This window comes from Thalassophryne amazonica, chromosome 11 (genome assembly GCF_902500255.1).
Source record: "Thalassophryne amazonica chromosome 11, fThaAma1.1, whole genome shotgun sequence".
Classification (NCBI taxonomy): domain Eukaryota; kingdom Metazoa; phylum Chordata; class Actinopteri; order Batrachoidiformes; family Batrachoididae; genus Thalassophryne; species Thalassophryne amazonica.
The window spans coordinates 28,856,316-28,872,854 of NC_047113.1; the positions used below are offsets into that span (position 1 = coordinate 28,856,316).

At 42.7% G+C, this 16,539-nt stretch overlaps 2 protein-coding genes across 3 annotated transcripts in view; one reads left to right on the top strand and one right to left on the bottom strand.

Annotated features, from left to right (window-relative positions):
• LOC117519807 (INSYN2B protein) overlaps positions 1 to 6,785 on the bottom strand; it is a 30,893-nt gene extending 24,108 nt beyond the window's left edge. The window contains exon 1 of the mRNA XM_034181051.1: positions 5,117 to 6,785. Coding sequence (XP_034036942.1) covers positions 5,117 to 6,639 — 1,523 coding nt within the window. The 5' untranslated portion in view covers positions 6,640 to 6,785. The remainder of the gene's footprint in view (positions 1 to 5,116) is intronic.
• Positions 1 to 16,539, top strand: part of LOC117519806 (dedicator of cytokinesis protein 2-like) — a 406,014-nt gene that overhangs the window by 240,262 nt on the left and 149,213 nt on the right. The window lies entirely within an intron of this gene.

Consider the following 16,539-nt stretch of genomic DNA (forward strand, 5'->3'; position numbering starts at 1 on the left):
ATGATATTCATTCCTCTGATGAGCGTATATAAACTTCCAACCACAACTGTGGAACATATGTTATTTATTTGATATTATCCTGTTTAAATCTACAGTTTGAAATGTGACATTATTCTAATTTTATTAATTTGTTTGAACAATATCATTAATTTAAGATAATGATATTCCTGTATTCCTTCATCAGTTCCACAAAAAGAAAATATGCTGGAATCACAAAGCTCAAATGTGTACAGTGGCAGGCAGTCTGTAATCTGTCCCATCAGAAGCTTCTAAACAGGCACCAGTGGGTGAGCCACCGAACTGCAAATTAACATAATCGTCCCACACTGCAAACCCACTTATGGCATATAATATTTCCTTCATCTCTGTGAAGGTGACTTACCTTTGACAGTAATGGCCTTGATTTGATAAGACAAATATACAAATAAATAAAAATTAATTTTCATGTCAGTCTGTTTGTCTATTTTGTCATGTCATGTCATTGTCATTGTCATGTCAGTCTATTTTCTCATTTCATTCCTTTTGCAAATACTTTAGTTTCAGTTGTTTATGCTGTTATCACTTACAGGCTGTCTTTTCTATTTCTAATAGCATGGCATCAATCTACAAAGTTCTTCTTTGGACACCTATGCCACATGTCAGCACATATGGTACCAATGGTTATTTGGTATTTTGGGGTGTTATTTCTGGCAATGTGCATTGCTTTCTACATACGCATAATTCATCATATTTACACGCTATTTGCATAAGTATGTACATTTACTGAAAACATTCTATCACCCCCATATCTGGACATATATAAATACATTACATTCCAGGTAACCAAATGGATGTTTCAACATTTTAGATCAATACAGCAAACACACACACACACACACACACAGAAATAAGATGGATAGTAATTTCTCTGTCCTGGCAGGCATCAATTTGTCTTCACTGGAAATAGTTTTGCTCTGTTGCTCTTGCTGTACTACAGGTGTCAGATGTTATTGCTCTTCCCACCTGTGCTGAATGCAACTCTGTCAGGTTTACTCTGGGTGTTCTGAAAAGCCACAGTTTAACACCTGATCCATACTGTATGCTCCCCCCCTCACCCCGCAAAAAAATAAAATAAAATACCCAGCAAATGACAAAAGTAATGATATCACCAAAGGTACCAAATGCTGCAAAATGCACATGCAAACTGTTTAGTGAATCAAATCAAATCAATTTTATTTATATAGCGCCAAATCACAACAAACAGTTGCCCCAAGGCACTTAAATGTGAATGTGACCTTCTCATTGTCAATCGGAACAGAAAAGGATACACAGTAAAATCACCAGTGTAAAACTAACACTGACAGTGTTAAATTAAAACTGTCAATGTACATATGGTGCTATTCTGTCCAAAGTGGGACCATATGTTCACTGACAGTGTTAATTTAACACTGGTGATTTTATCAATTGGGAAAAGTCCTGCAATTAAAGAGTTCTGCAAAGCAAAGTGCACAAATGCAATAGATAAATTAATAATGAATGAATGAATAAATATGAAATCTGTCAGTCTGATGCTGAATCCCACAGAAGGAAAGTGATTTAATTTTGTGTAGCATTGTGTTTGCGCTTATCTCAAACTATTCTGATGATTGCATGTCTGACTCATGCTGATAAAAATACATATTTAATTGTGTCATATTGTACAACTTTAACGCAAGTTAGTGCAGGTCACGATGTGACTCAAAAACAGAACAAATGAGTGCAGAAATCGACTTGAGTGAGATATGTCACAGAAGGCAAGGTAAAAAGCAAACTGTTCCAGGCCTAAAATTTGTTGACAGCAGGGGCAGTGTCTACATGACGAAACGTAGAATTGCGGGACTTTGAGCATGTTTTCCAACTGAAAGTTTAAATGCCCCAAAGGCAGGTTAAATAAAAGACTCCTACACAGCTTGACCCCTTTAATTTAACAGAGCAACACCACAGTTTCTGGCATTATTTCATCCAATCAGTCTTTATCAAAAGCAACAACAGCAAGACATTTATTTGCTTCTAGAGAGAAAAACAAGGACTGAGCAGGGAAACCTTTGAGTACTTTCGCCACTTTTATCACCCTGATCCACTTAAAGTAGATTACTTTTATGTCGCTGTGGAGTTGTTTGCGAGGCCTCCTGGTCTTTTAGTTTCACTGCCTTTCTCTACCTCCCATTTTCTCCTTCTCTGTCACTTCCAATCCCTCGTGTGTGTCTTTATAATTTTCTCTTTTCCTCTCACCCTTTGCAGGGGTGTGAGCATCCTGACAGCACACATTAATAAGCATATGACTACATAATGTTGCTCATTCATGCACAGGGCAGACTACAGTGTAGCTGAGGACCCTTTTAGCTGCATCTTAAATATTAATTATGAGTGTTAAAAGTAATCAGATAGGGATTATTCTGGAGTTACAACTGTCATTTATCCTGAACAGAAAGATAGAGGGATTGAGGATTTTAATTTAAGTGCTGAGAGTGTAGCTGGAGATATAGCAAAAGAAAGAATAGAGAAAAAAAAGAAAGGATAAATGGGATGAGAGAAAGAGCTACTGGGCATGAAAGGATAGGAAAATGTGAGTGGAAAGAGGATGGAAATGAGAGTGGGGAGGATTTAAAGCATAAAGTGCAGAACAACTGACAGTAAAGGTGAAATGGGGAAGAGGAAGCTCGGGGGGAAGTGAAGGATGGTGAAAGACAGGTGGATGAATGAAGAGAGAGAGAGAGAAAGAGATACAGAAGAGAAACAAAATAGAGACACAGCAAATAACAGAAGAGAAGATTGATTGACAGGTTGTCTGGGTGGAGAATGGGAAACTCAAAAGATGGGAAGACGGCAGTCAAATAAAGAAAGAACAGAGTTCTGAGGAGGGATTGTTCATGGATGTTCACTTGGGACATGAATCATATGTGGAGGTCCAGAGAGAAAAATGAGCACAGGGAAATCATTAATTAGGAGAGGAAGAAAGCAAGGTTTAAGGGTGGAGGTGGAGAGAGAGATGGATTGCTCCAAACAGAATTTCAAGATGTGGAAAAAAAGGAGGCCAATGAGGGAAAATAAATGGTAAAAGAATGCCAATATATGAGGAGGAATAAAAAAAAAAAACAGAGCAGGGGAGGAGGAATTTATAAAGTTTGTAGCATAGTTAAAGAAGGAAAACTGATGAGTTTGGTTTGCAGGTGGTACGATGGCGTTTCCAAGGGGTGCTGTTACCGAGCACCTGGAAAGTATTCACAGCGCTTCACTTTTTCCACATTTTATGTTACAGCCTTATTCCAAAATGGAGTAAATTCATGTTTTTCACTCAGCTTTCTACTCACAAAACACAAAAGTATTTTTTTTAATTATTTTTGCAAATTTATTAAAAATAAAATCTAAAAAAAAAAAAAAAAAATCACATGAATGTAAGTATCCACACCCTTTGTTCAATACTTTGTTGATGCACCTTTGGCAGCAATTACAGCCTCAAGTCTTTGTGAATATGATGCTACAAGCCTGCTGCACCTATCTTTGGACAGTTTTGAACATTTCTCTTTGCAGCACCTCTCAAGCTCCATCAGGTTGGATGGGGAGCATCGATGCACAGCCATTTTCAGATCTTTCCACAGATGTTCAATCAGATTAAGGTCTGGGCTCTGGCTGCACCACTCAAGGACATTCATAGAGTTGTCCTGAAGCCACCCGCCCCAGTCTGAGTTCAAGAGCGCTCTGGAGCAGGTCTCCATTCAGGATATCTCTGCACATTGCAGCATTTATCTTTCCTTCAATCCTGACTAGTCTCCCAGTTCCTGCTGCTGAAAAACATCCCCACCACCATGCTTCACTGTAGGGATGGCAATCAAGATACCATTCACACCAAAGAGCTCAATCTTTGTTTCATCAGACCAGAGAATTTTGTTTCTCATGGTCTGTGAGTGCCTTTTGGCAAACTCCAGGTGGATTGCCATGTGCCTTTTACAAAGGAGCAGCTTCCATCTGGCTACTCTACCATACAGGCCTGATTGGTGGATTGCTGCAGAGATGGTTGTCCTTCTGGAAGGTTTCTCCTCTCTCCACAGAGGAATGCTGGAGCTCTGACAGAGTGACCATCGGGTTCTTGGTCACCTCCTTGACTAAAGCCCTTCCCTCCCGATTGCTCAATTTAGATGGGCGGTCAGCTCTAGGAAGAGTCCTGGTGGAGCTGAACTTTTTCCATTTATGGATGATGGAGGCCACTGTGCTCATTGGGACCTTCAAAGCAGCAGAAATGTTTCTCTACCCTTCCTAAGATTTGTGCTTTGAGACAGTCCTGTCTCGGAGGTCTACAGACAATTCCTTTGACTTCATGCTTGGTTTGTGCTCTGACATGCACTGTCAACTGTGGGACCTTACATGTAGACAGGTGTGTGTCTTTCCAAATCATGTTCAATTAACTGAATTTACCCCAGGTGGACTCCAATTAAGCTGTAGAAACATCTCAAGGATGATCAGTGGAAACAGGATGCACCTGAGTACAATTTTGAGCTTCATGGCAAAGGCTGTGAATACTTTAGTACATGTGATTTCTTAGTTTTTTTTTTTGTTTTGTTTTTTAAATTTGCAAAAATTTAAAAATACTTTTTTTATATTGTGATTATGGGGTATTGTTTGTAGAACTTTGAGAAAAAAAATGAATTTCATCCATTTTGGAATAACGCTGTATCACAACAAAATGTGTGAATACTTTCTGGATGCTCATAAGAGGACAGGAAGAAACAAAGAGGTGAGAACATTGACCGAAGGCTGGTGGGTGTCTATTACGCCTGACGGTTCAGTTTGCACAGATGTACAGACAACAATTCTCTACAGACCCGACATTTCAAATGAATTACACTGAACTCTAAGCCTGTCAGTGTATATTGCTGGGAAATCTCACCTGTCTCACTCTGACTCTACCTCTGTCACCGAGAATAAATACCTCTCCCTACTCTTTATCATTCCTCCCAATCCCTTATCTCTGTTTTTATTCTTTGCCTTGCCCCCTATTCTTGCAGTATATCTCAATGTCTACACTTTTTTTTCTTCCAGCTTTCATTTCTGTCCCTATCGCTCTCTTTCCGACCGCCCCTCCACACCTCCCAGCTCTTACCCTTCACTGAGGGCTTTGCTCTTCTCCAGGTCTTGAATGACGTTTAGGAGTACCTTAATCTTCTCCTGATTGGACAGGAGGTTCTCTTCCACACTCAGCAGCTGCTTCTCAAGCCCGCGCGGCGCACTGCTCCCTGTATGTCCGTCACGCAGTCCGCCAGGTGCGCCATTGCACTGTGCTTTTAAATGAGTCTTACAAGGCGCCATTGGGTCATTCTCGAAACATTCACTTTTCTGTTTTGTAATCTCCTTAAATTTTGGCCCTTCTCCTGAAGACATTTGTTGGGATGCCTGTGGTTTGTTTTGTGCGACAGGTGTGGATGTTTTGGAATGAATGGGTTTTGGAGAGTTTTTTGGAGGGAGAGGCGGGGTTTCATCTGTGACAGAAGGATCTGGAGGTTTGGGGTTGGTGTTGGCTGATGACTGTTTGAGTGTGTGTTCATCATCCTGATGGGTTTTAGTCAGGTCATGGTTCTGTTTGTTGGCTAAATGTGGTTCTGTCACATCTGCAGGTGGAGTTTGTGTTTTTTGTGTGTCTGTGATTACTGCAGCACTCTCTGTGTCTGTTGTTTGTGTGGCTGAGTCCTTGTATTGAGTAAATTCAGCAGAAAGTGGTCTTGAGGGTTGCTTTGAGTCTTTGGATTTTTGGTTGGAATGTGAACTGTGCATTTTTGGTATCGTGTGTGACAGCTGTTGTATTTGAGTTGCCTTTGTAGAAGTGTGTGCTGACATGAGCATTGTTTCTGTGGTGTTTGTGTAAGTCTTTGAGTCCTGAAGAGGGCTGTCCTTTCGCGTCTGGCTGGTGGCTGCAGATGGTTTTCGTGCAGGATTGGGTAAAGTCTGGCTGGCTGTAATTTGATTGACAGGCCTCTTGCGGCATGCGCCTGTGCATGGTGTAATCTGCGATCGTCTCCGCCCACATGTCCCACAGAGGCGGGACGGAGATGTTGCAATCATTCGGCAGGGCCAAGGCGTGGTGGCGTGTACGGTGCAAACACTCCCTGGCTTCAACACGGCACGATGACCTTCCCCGCGTAGAGACTGCACCCTCCTCCTCTCTCGGGCCGACTCTTTGATCTCAGAGGTCTCGCTGCAAACTCCTCCCACTACATCAGAGGTTACCACACTGCCATTTGCATACTGAGCTGTCCTTTTGACTCTCACATCCTTTAAATTTGTTTGTACAGTTTTGATCTGGCAGTAAACTCCACTGCCTGACCCCTGTGACCCCATGTCATCTGTCTGGCTGTTGATTTCGTTCTGTGACGTCTCCTTGGACAGTGGCAAACTGTTGTTGTCACTTCGGATGGCGCCCCCTGTCTCTGCTGTCATTGCTTTATCAGTTGCTTTAGTGAGTGGATGTTTGTGGCTTTTTTGACTGCTGCGTCGTTTGATGGAGGGCAGTGTCCGCAGTCCCGGAGATGTCTGCACCCCAACACTGCAGAGCGGGCCCCATTGTCCCCCGGCTAGAGGAACACCTAGCGTAGGCACCGGATTGGTCGGGTCAGCCACTCTTCTGCCCATACTCCTTCAGCCATTGGCTCAGCCCCCTGGGGAGCTGAAGGGGAAGGGGACAAAGGGCAACATCTGCCAGACTCAGCAGAATTGTACCCAGCAGAAAATGAGAATGAGTCCAGCTTTTGGTTGCCCAAATAATTATGTCTGTAGGTTGCGTCTACAAGCTGGACGCCAGAAATCAGTCGACAATGAGGATGAAAGTGTCCAGTATTGTTCTGTTGCTCTCAGTAGTTTAACAACCCCAGATTGGACATCGGTGTTGGCCTTCTGCTACTTTCTCACAATCATATGTGGGGCAGAATCTTCGTGAAGTTCTGGTTTTCTCTGGAGAGATAAACAAAGTAAAGAGAGGTGAAGTGAGAGAGAGAACAGACAAGGGAGAGAGAGAATAAGTGGTCATATAGGCAAGTAGACACAGACATTAGCCATGTACAACACTATCTAAAAGCTTTGACCTCGACTAACTGCACAAGCTGACCAGATCGATAGAACTCTGTCAACCTTTTATTAAACAGGGTATTGGGAATTACAGGCACTACATACTTCATCTGGAAACAGAAAGGAGTGGAGACACCTTAAAGGTAGAAGAAAATGTCTCTGCAAAGTTGCAGGTTGCACACACAGCCTGAAGCTGTTGTCAGTAAATCTGTTCATTTTAGTGTTACAGGTATTGTTGCAGCCTTCTGTTTTGTGACATTCAAGTGCAAAACATTTGAAACAATGTTATGGTTTCACAATGTAAATATATTGTATCTGATGTCAGTCAAGAAGCAATGTGGGCGTCTAATGCGTTCACCATAATGTTACACTCACTGCATTTATTTTAGATTATTTGGATGGGGGTCAAGTCCGAACTATTTGAGTGACAAAAATGTTAACAAGAGCTAAAAGAGCTAATATTGCATGATTTTGCAAGACTCACAATACAGACTGGTGCTACACCACAATCAGTTAACCAATTACCTTCTTTTACTCATTTCGCAGTTATAGAAAACAGACCATGCTGTGGGATATAAGCTAAAACTATTGTGAAGCTGTTCTTATATTACTCAAAGGCATGTGTTATGAACCTTTTTTTTTCCTCAATTTAATCGATTCATATTCAAATCAATAAACTAGGGAGGGAAGGGGGGGAGATCATTTCTCTTCACACTATGCAGACCTACCAGTCATTTCACTGGAGTCTTGCAGAGGCATATGCAGTTTTGACTTATGGTCATAATTTTAAACAAACTAAATACGTACAAGTTATTGAAATTACCATCACGTCTGTCGTTTAACAAAGTGAAAATATCAGCTATATGTTTTAGTTTATAGTAATGCACTAATTTTGAGGGTTTTAGCATTTAGACACACATGCCGCAATGCATTATGGGTACATTAGTCTCCTGACATGTAGATGCCATGAACAGTGCCATCTACTGTCAGTAGATGGCATTGTTCATGGCAGTGTGAGCAGCCACACATTCGCTAAAAGTGATAAAAGACTTAAACAGAATTTCCAGTTTTCAAATTTTACAAATTAAAAAAAGACATATTTACAAATACAGATTTATTTGTAAAACCCACCACACATGTCAGTAACTGGGTGTTATACCGACCAGCCAACCACTGATGTCAGGAAACTAATGTACCCATAATGCAATGCGCATATGTGTCTAAACACTAAAACCTTCAAAATTAGCGCATTACTTTAAAACTAAAACATATAGACAATATTTTCACTTTGTAAAATGACAGATGTGATGTTAATTTCAATAACTTGTCTGCGATTAGTTTGTTTATTTAAAATTATAACCATAAGTCAAAATTGTCTGCCTGTGCAAGACTCCAGTGAAATGACCAGCAGGTCTGTATGGTGTGAAGAGAAATTTTTTTCCCTTCTCCCTTCTCTGTGATCACCAGGTCTCTTTTGCTGAGAGAAGGCCGATATGAGACAGAAGTGCTGACTCGTTGTTTTAGTAGCTGCCGTGTACTGAAATCAATACTGAAAGTTATCGGTTTAGCTTTTATCTGTAATTTCTGCTACGTTTTTTTTTTTTTAGAGATTTATTGGTTTGGCTTTATAGAAGTTAACTTTACATTTTGCGGATTAATGCTTATCGAAGTGCACTTTTTGGTTGCTTTGCCCACTACTGTGACCACTACAGTGAATTCAGCAGATGTAGGGTATGGCTGGGCTCTGCTGGTGCACTTGTACCTGTTGCCACATTCTAAGCACCGGAGGGACATGGATTTTTACAGCGTTACCTTCAATTAAATGCAGTATCACTTGATGCAGCATCACAAATAGTGTATGTGTCCACTGGCCTTCTCCTGAATTTGTGTAAAACAAAGGGGACAGTAACTGCAGCCATATCAAAACTGCATATGTTCTTAATGGTATGAGCTGCCTGTGACATATACTGTGATATAGACAAGCAAGGGGTAAAAAAAAAAAAATCAATTCTCATTGCATATATCAAAAACCACTTGTCATTACCAAATGTTACAAGAGTAGCATGGCTCTTTTTGGAAACACTGCTGTGCAGAGAGGGTGGACAAGAGAGAGAGAAAGAGAGAGAGAGAGAGAGAGAGAGACCACAAAATAGTTGTAGCGCTGAATGAGATACATTAACCAAAATAACAAATGAAAACTGAGAATATAAGGCTACCGATTACTATATAGGTCCTGAGACCCATCAGGCTGGTGCTTATCTCCAGATTCCAAAGCGTGAAGCAGATGAGAGTATATGACTCTGCTGGGTTAGAATGCTAGTTCGACACAGGTTATTTCCTCAGCCAAGGCTGGTTCCCATTTACATCTGAGTGGACTGAGACAATGCAAATTGTCCAAGGACACAGACAGGTAGCACAAACAAGATTCAAACCCAGGTCTACAGATTGGCAGGTCAGCTCCTTATCCACTGAACTACCTGCTCTGCTACCACTATTCAAGCAAAAATGCCACAAACCACACAAACGATCAGAATTAAAGGAATTCCTGCCAAGATGCTGGACACATATGTGCACCTGACACATTGACACTGACAGATCACAGATGTCAGTCGCACTAACAGTAAATATCGAAAGTAAGTAGAAATGTATAAAAATCAAATTCAACTTACTAAAGCTGCTTATTAATTGATGTCATTGTTGATTAATGATCTAATTATGGATCATCACTTAGGGCCCCTACACACATAATACGAATGTGGTTGAACTGCGCATGAAGCAGGAATTGTATGCAATATGTGTAAACCATAGCTGCCTCCAACGCCTCGTACACCTGTTGCTACAACTATTTGTGCACACCAGTGGCTGAAAGACAGGGTGTGCCATGTGAGAGCCCATTCGATCCCTCTCGCAGCGGCCAAACTCCAGGTGACACACACAAACATCCGACACCACTCACTTTACACTGAGAAAATGTGTGGCAATTCACACTATTAGCATGACAACAGTCAGCAGACAATCACCTTCAAGCTGGCGATGAAATTAGTCTAAGTACCCCCATGACTGTGAAGTTGCCGAGTACACATGTGGCGTGCCAGAGTGTTGGCTCCCCCCACAACACGTGTGCGTGTTTGGCACGCACCCCTCGCTCCCCCAACACACGTGCATGTGGTTCGTGCCACCCCGTAGGCGAGGCACCTCTCATCAGATCACAGAGTGACACCTTGATCTGTGTGCTGAATGGACAGGGGGTGTGGCAGGAGCTGTTGACAACTCTGGTCCTGGATGTCACAGCTGCAGAACATGTACCATGTTTTGATGGACGTGTGTGTGTGTGTGTGTGCGTGTGTGTGTGTGCTTGCTGTCCTCACGTGGAAAGACATAAAACCATATATCGCTTTTGTGATGGGCTGGAGAGCGCGCACATTGACAGGCTGTCCCAGCTGCAACTGGCCGTCAGTTCGTGTGGTCACACAGCAGGCGATCTGAATGTCATGTCTGTCTGACAGGACACGCGTGTCCTGTGAGCTGCGCACCACAGGACTATATGACAAGCCAACAGTGTGACCAACACGCCACTTTCAGTCACGTATTAGCAGAAATACACCATGACAAACGCGTTTTGTCAGTTATCACGGTGCTTTTTCCTCTTTTTTTAAACAATACATTTATGTCCTTGTTGATTTCAGACATTTTTCTACAGTTTTTACAGGACAGCGATGGTAGTGCAGTGGTAAAGTTCCTGGCTAGCAATCAGAGCTTTTGTAGGTTTGAATCCCGTGGGTGGCATGTATTTTTTTTCACAGCAGCTGCGCGATGTGGTTCCACATGCTCCAGCTGCTCAATTTCAATTTATTTTCATTTATATAACGCCAAATCACAACAAAGTTGCCTCAAAGTGCTTCACACAAGTAAGGTCTAAAGCCCCGTTTACACATAGATGGTAAGAGCTCCTGGAAGTGTCCCGGAAGAGTTTTTGGCCGTCTTAAGGATCAAACGCCATTGTCAACGCCGGCACTAGGGGGTGTGGCTTAGTTCCGGCTTTACCGGGAATCGTCGAAAAATTTATTCAACATGTCGAATAATTCCGGGAGCGCTCCCGGAGAATTCGCGTGACGATGGAGACAAAGCGAACAATGGCGTTTGATACTTTTTAATCGCCATGTCATCCTGCTCCTTCCTGTAGTGCCGCAGTTTACACCGCCGTAATTGGCGGCCGGCATTGTATCCCTAACCAACAGCGTGTAAAACGGCGATAGAGCCCACATCCGCGTCCTCAAAGGCGTTTTAACCGGCGACAGAGGCAGACAAAACAGCGGCGCTAGCGGACAGTACGTCGTTCTAAACGCCACCTCCCGGTTAACGGCGTTCCAAACGGCTGATAGGCAGCGGTCAATATAAAAACGCTAGCGCGCTGCATGCAGGTCTCTCACTCGTGGCCAGCTCCAGATATTTTTGCAGAGAAGCTCAAGTATGCCTCCTAAAAGAAAATTGGCAGCGGCAAGGACTTACCAAGAGGTCTAGTTCAGAAGCAGAGGAGAGCCCTGTAGTGGAGACGAGCAACACATTGAGGAGGGAAAAAGGAAGGAGAATAAAGGCTGAGAGATGAGCTGAGAGATGAGCTCCCTCCCCCTGCAGTGACAGCTGCTTCAGCCTATTATACTCTGGGGGCGGTGCCTATTTGCAAAAGTTCCTGGAGTAACGCAGGATTTGCCTGGATAAATCCAGCGGTACACAGGGCATTATCGGCGGCAACAGAACACCGCCGTACTCACGCGCGTCTTAACCTGCGATTGTAAATTATAGAACTGGGTATTAACCCCCGTTGCCTGACGCGTGCCGGATGCTACGGTGTCAAAACACCGCTTTATTCGGCGGATTTAGCGGCGTTTTATCCGCGTATTTGCGGCTAGTACGGCGTTCAAAACGTCGGCGAAATCCTCCGCCCCTTTCCACCGCGAAAACAGCTGGAACTACCACGAACTTCGGTCTACGTACTGCCCGCCGACAAAACCGTCTATGTGTAACCTGGGCTTAACCTTACCAACTCCTCTCACTGTATTCCTGCTGTGACAGTTTCATGAATGCTCGCACACCCCTTGGGCACATATTGTGGCATTTTGGGATTACCTTTCAATGCTATGCTGATGATACTCAGTTATACAGTAGTGTTCAGAATAATAGTAGTGCTATGTGACTAAAAGATTAATCCGGGTTTTGAGTATATTTCTTATAGTTACATGGGAATCAAGGTACCAATAGATTCAGTAGATTCTCACAAATCCAACAAGACCAAGCATTCATGATATGCACACTCTTAAGGCTATGAAATTGGGCTATTAGTAAAAAAAAAAAAGTAGAAAAGGGGGTGTTCACAATAATAGTAGCATCTGCTGTTGACGCTACAAACTCAAAACTGTTATGTTCAAACTGCTTTTTTAGCAATCCTGTGTAGCACTAAACTAGTATTTAGTTGTATAACCACAGTTTTTTATGATTTCTTCACATCTGCGAGGCATTACTTTTGTTGGTTTGGAACCAAGAGTTTGCTCATTTACTAGTGTGCTTGGGGTCATTGTCTTGTTTAAACACCCATTTCAAGGGCATGTCCTCTTCAGCATAAGGCAACAGGACCTCTTCAAGTATTTTGATATATCCAAACTGATCCATGATACTTGGTATGCGATATATAGGCCTAACACCATAGTAGGAGAAACATGCCCATATCATGATGCTTGCACCATCATGCTTCAATGTCTTCACTGTGAACTGTGGCTTGAATTCAAAGTTTGGGGGTCATCTCACAAACTGTCTGCGGCCCTTGGACCCAAAAAGAACAATTTTACTCTCATCAGTCCACAAAATATCCCTCCATTTCTCTTTAGGCCAGTTGATGTGTTCTTTGGCAAATTGTAACCTCTTCTGCACGTCTTTTATTTAACAGAGGGACTTTGCGGCGGATTCTTGCAAATAAATTAGCTTCACACAGGCGTCTTCTAGCTGTCACAGCACTTACAGGTAACTCCAGACTGTCTTTGATCATCCTGGAGCTGATCAATGGGTGAGCCTTTGCCATTCTGGTTATTCGTCTATCCATTTTGATGGTCGTTTTCCGTTTTCTTCCACACGTCTCTGTTTTTTTTGGTCCATTTTAAAACATTGGAGATCATTGTAGATGAACAGCCTATGTTTTCCCCTCTCCGTTCAACTTTTTAATCAAACTACGCTGTTCTTCTGAATGATGTCTTGAACGTCCCATTTTCCTCAGGCTTTCAAAGAGAAAAGCATGTTCAACAGGTGCTGGCTTCATCCTTAAATAGGGAATACCTGATTCACACCTGTTTGTTCCACAAAATTGACAAACTCACTGACTGAATGCCACACTACTATTATTGTGAACACCCCCTTTTCTACTTTTTTTTACTAATAGCCCAGTTTCATAGCCTTAAGAGTGTGCATATCATGAATGCTTGGTCTTGTTGGATTTGTGAGAATCTACTGAATGTACTGGTACCTTGTTTCCCATGTAACAATAAGAAATATACTCAAAACCTGGATAAATTTTTTTAGTCACATAGCACTACTATTATTCTGAATACTACTATACATGCTGATAAATGATAATCACTAGCCCTAAGCTTCACTAAAACACCCAGAATGTAGATAAACTTGAGGCTGCAGCCTGCTCCGTTTCCTAATAAAATGAATTTAAAAGAGTAAAAAGCATAGTAACATACTATGCCAGTATGCTAGCCATATGAAAGGGAAAATAAGTCTTAAGTCTGGACTTGAAAGTCTCTACCGAATCTGACTGTTTTATTGACGCAGGGAGATCATTCCACAGAACAGGAGCATGATAAGAGAAAGCTCTGTGACCCGCAGACTTTTTATTCACCCAAGGGACACAAAGTAGTCCTGCACCCTGAGAACACAAAGTCCGGACCAGTACGTAGGGTTTAAGTAGGCCAGCTAGGTAGGGAGGTGCCAGTCTATGAACAATTTTATAGTCTAGTAGCAGAACCTTAAAATCTGATCTCACAGGGACAGGAAGCCAGTGGAGATGGCAAAATGGGTGTAATGTGGTCAAACTTTATGCTTCGTGTCAAAACTCTGCCAGCAGCATTTTTAACCAATTGGAGACCCCTAATGCTGGACTGCGGTAAACCAGAAAATGGAACATTGCAGTAGTCCAAACTCGAAGAGACAAACGCATGAATCAGGGTCTCAGCATCAGCCATAGACAGGATGGGATGAATCTTCGCTATATTTCGCAGGTGGAGGAAAGCAGTCCTTGTAATATCTCTAATGTGGAGGTCAAAGGTCAACGTAGGATCAAAAATTCCCCCAAGGTCCCTCACTTTATCAGTGTGATGTATGACACAGGAGCCTAGACTAAGCATTTGTTGGTTAAATTGATGCCGATGTCTCACGGGAACCATCATTTCAGTCTTATCAGAGTTTAAAAGTAGGAACTTGCTAGACATCCAGCTTTTCACTGATGCAAGGCAATCTTCTTTTTAATGTGACACGTCATTGTGCACTGAGTCGTCATTTCCAGCTGTCAGTGAGTCTCTGGCCACTGTGGCCAGCAATCAGTTGAAAGACGGCTTGCTGTACTGTGTGTGTGCGCTCTGGCTTGCCGCTCCCCATGTACATAAATATCAGCATGTCATGCAATTGTGCCCCCCCATACACCATGCCGGGGGAAGCAGGGGGGCATGCAAAACACACACACACACACACACACATTTTGGGGTGCAACACACCCGCAATACACACACGTGGCACGTGTTCATGGGGGAGCCGACACTCTGGCACACGCAACTCCACAGTCGTGGGGCACTTAGACAAATTTCACATCCAGCTCGAAAGTGGTTGTGTCCTCACTGTTTTTGTGCTGACAGCGTGAATGGCCACACATTTTCTAAGTGCCAAGCGAGCAGTGTTGAATGTTTGTGTGCGTCACCTGGAATTTGTCTGACACCTGCCGTGAGAGGGATCGAATGGTCTCTCACAGGGCACACTCTGTCTTTCAGCTGCTGGTGTGTACGAATAGTTGTAGTGACAGGTGTACGAGGCGTTAGAGGCAGATTTTTCACGACTGGCATGCAATTCCTCCTATGTTTGCTAGTCGGCTTCAATAGTGTTATGTGTGAAGTGGCAAGATTGAGCTTTATTTCATGCAATGTTGTGCACTTATACTACTAAAAAATAGCACTGAGCACGTCACTGTCAGATGGAGAAGCTTTGAACTCCAGGTTTTTTAAGGATCAAAGGGCGCTTTCTTCAGTGGAATAGTTCCGTTATTTATTGCATATGAATAACAGCACGTTATGTTCAAGGATTGCTGCACTACTGAAAAGCCAGTAGAGAGTCACATTAAATTGACAATGCAGATTGTTTATGGGTGGCTACTGGGGCGTGCATGAGCAGAATTTTTTAAAGCTGACAGTTATATCATAAGAGTCAAACTGAGGTTGTTGGAGGTGGTTTTTATACAGCTCATGCTTTTAAGGTATTTTAAGCCATAAAGTTATCAATAATTAGGGATGTGGTTGCTTTGAATGACAGATCCAGGGCTCTGTTAGCAGATAGCTTCAGTGGACAACCTTTTTTTGTTGATTTTTGTCTTCCCCATAAGTTTTAAACCCAACTCATTATGAAAACCTTCGCTGAGTCCACAAAAATGTTAATTAATCAAACACCCTAATTAAAGTTAGCCTGTTAGGCTTACCTTTGCTTCTTTGGTAAAAGGGCTATACTATGATTGCCCATGATCCAAAAATGTGCAAAAACAGGATGAAACAGCTTAATCCATCTTGCCTGCTAACAAGCTATCTCATAAAGTGCAGATCTGGCAACCCAGTCTTTATTCGATCTTGCCCAAGCTTCATCTCTTTTCCCATTTATGGCTTGGCCAGGAGTTAGGCAGAGTCAGGCAGTGCCAATGTGGCAACAAAATAGTGCTGCCTGGGTCCTGACAAGAGTGCGTAAATATGAGCACATCACCCCCATCCTTTGCACTCTGCACTGGCTCCCCATTCACCTCCGTATTGAATTCAAAATCCTCCTTCACACCCATCACTGTCTGTATGGTGTAGCCCCTACCTACCTTACTGAACTCCTCAACCCACATATATCAGCTAGAACCCAGTCAGACCAAATGCACCGCCTGCACCCACCCAGGACTCGGCTCAAGACCATGGGTGACAGGGCCTTCGAGGCTGCTGCTCCCTGTCTGTGGAATGCCCTCCCTGACCATCTCAGGCGTCCACAGACGGTGGATGCTTTTAAAAAAGGGCTAAAAACCTTCCTTTTTCGAAAGGCCTTCCCTGGCTGACTCTATTTGATTTTATCTATTGATTGTTTTTTGACTCATTCTGTTGTTCAATTTTATTGCCATTTTGTTTTATTGCTTTTCTGTTTACTTTTATTGTTTCTCTATTGTTTATTGTTCTCTGTACTGTGCAC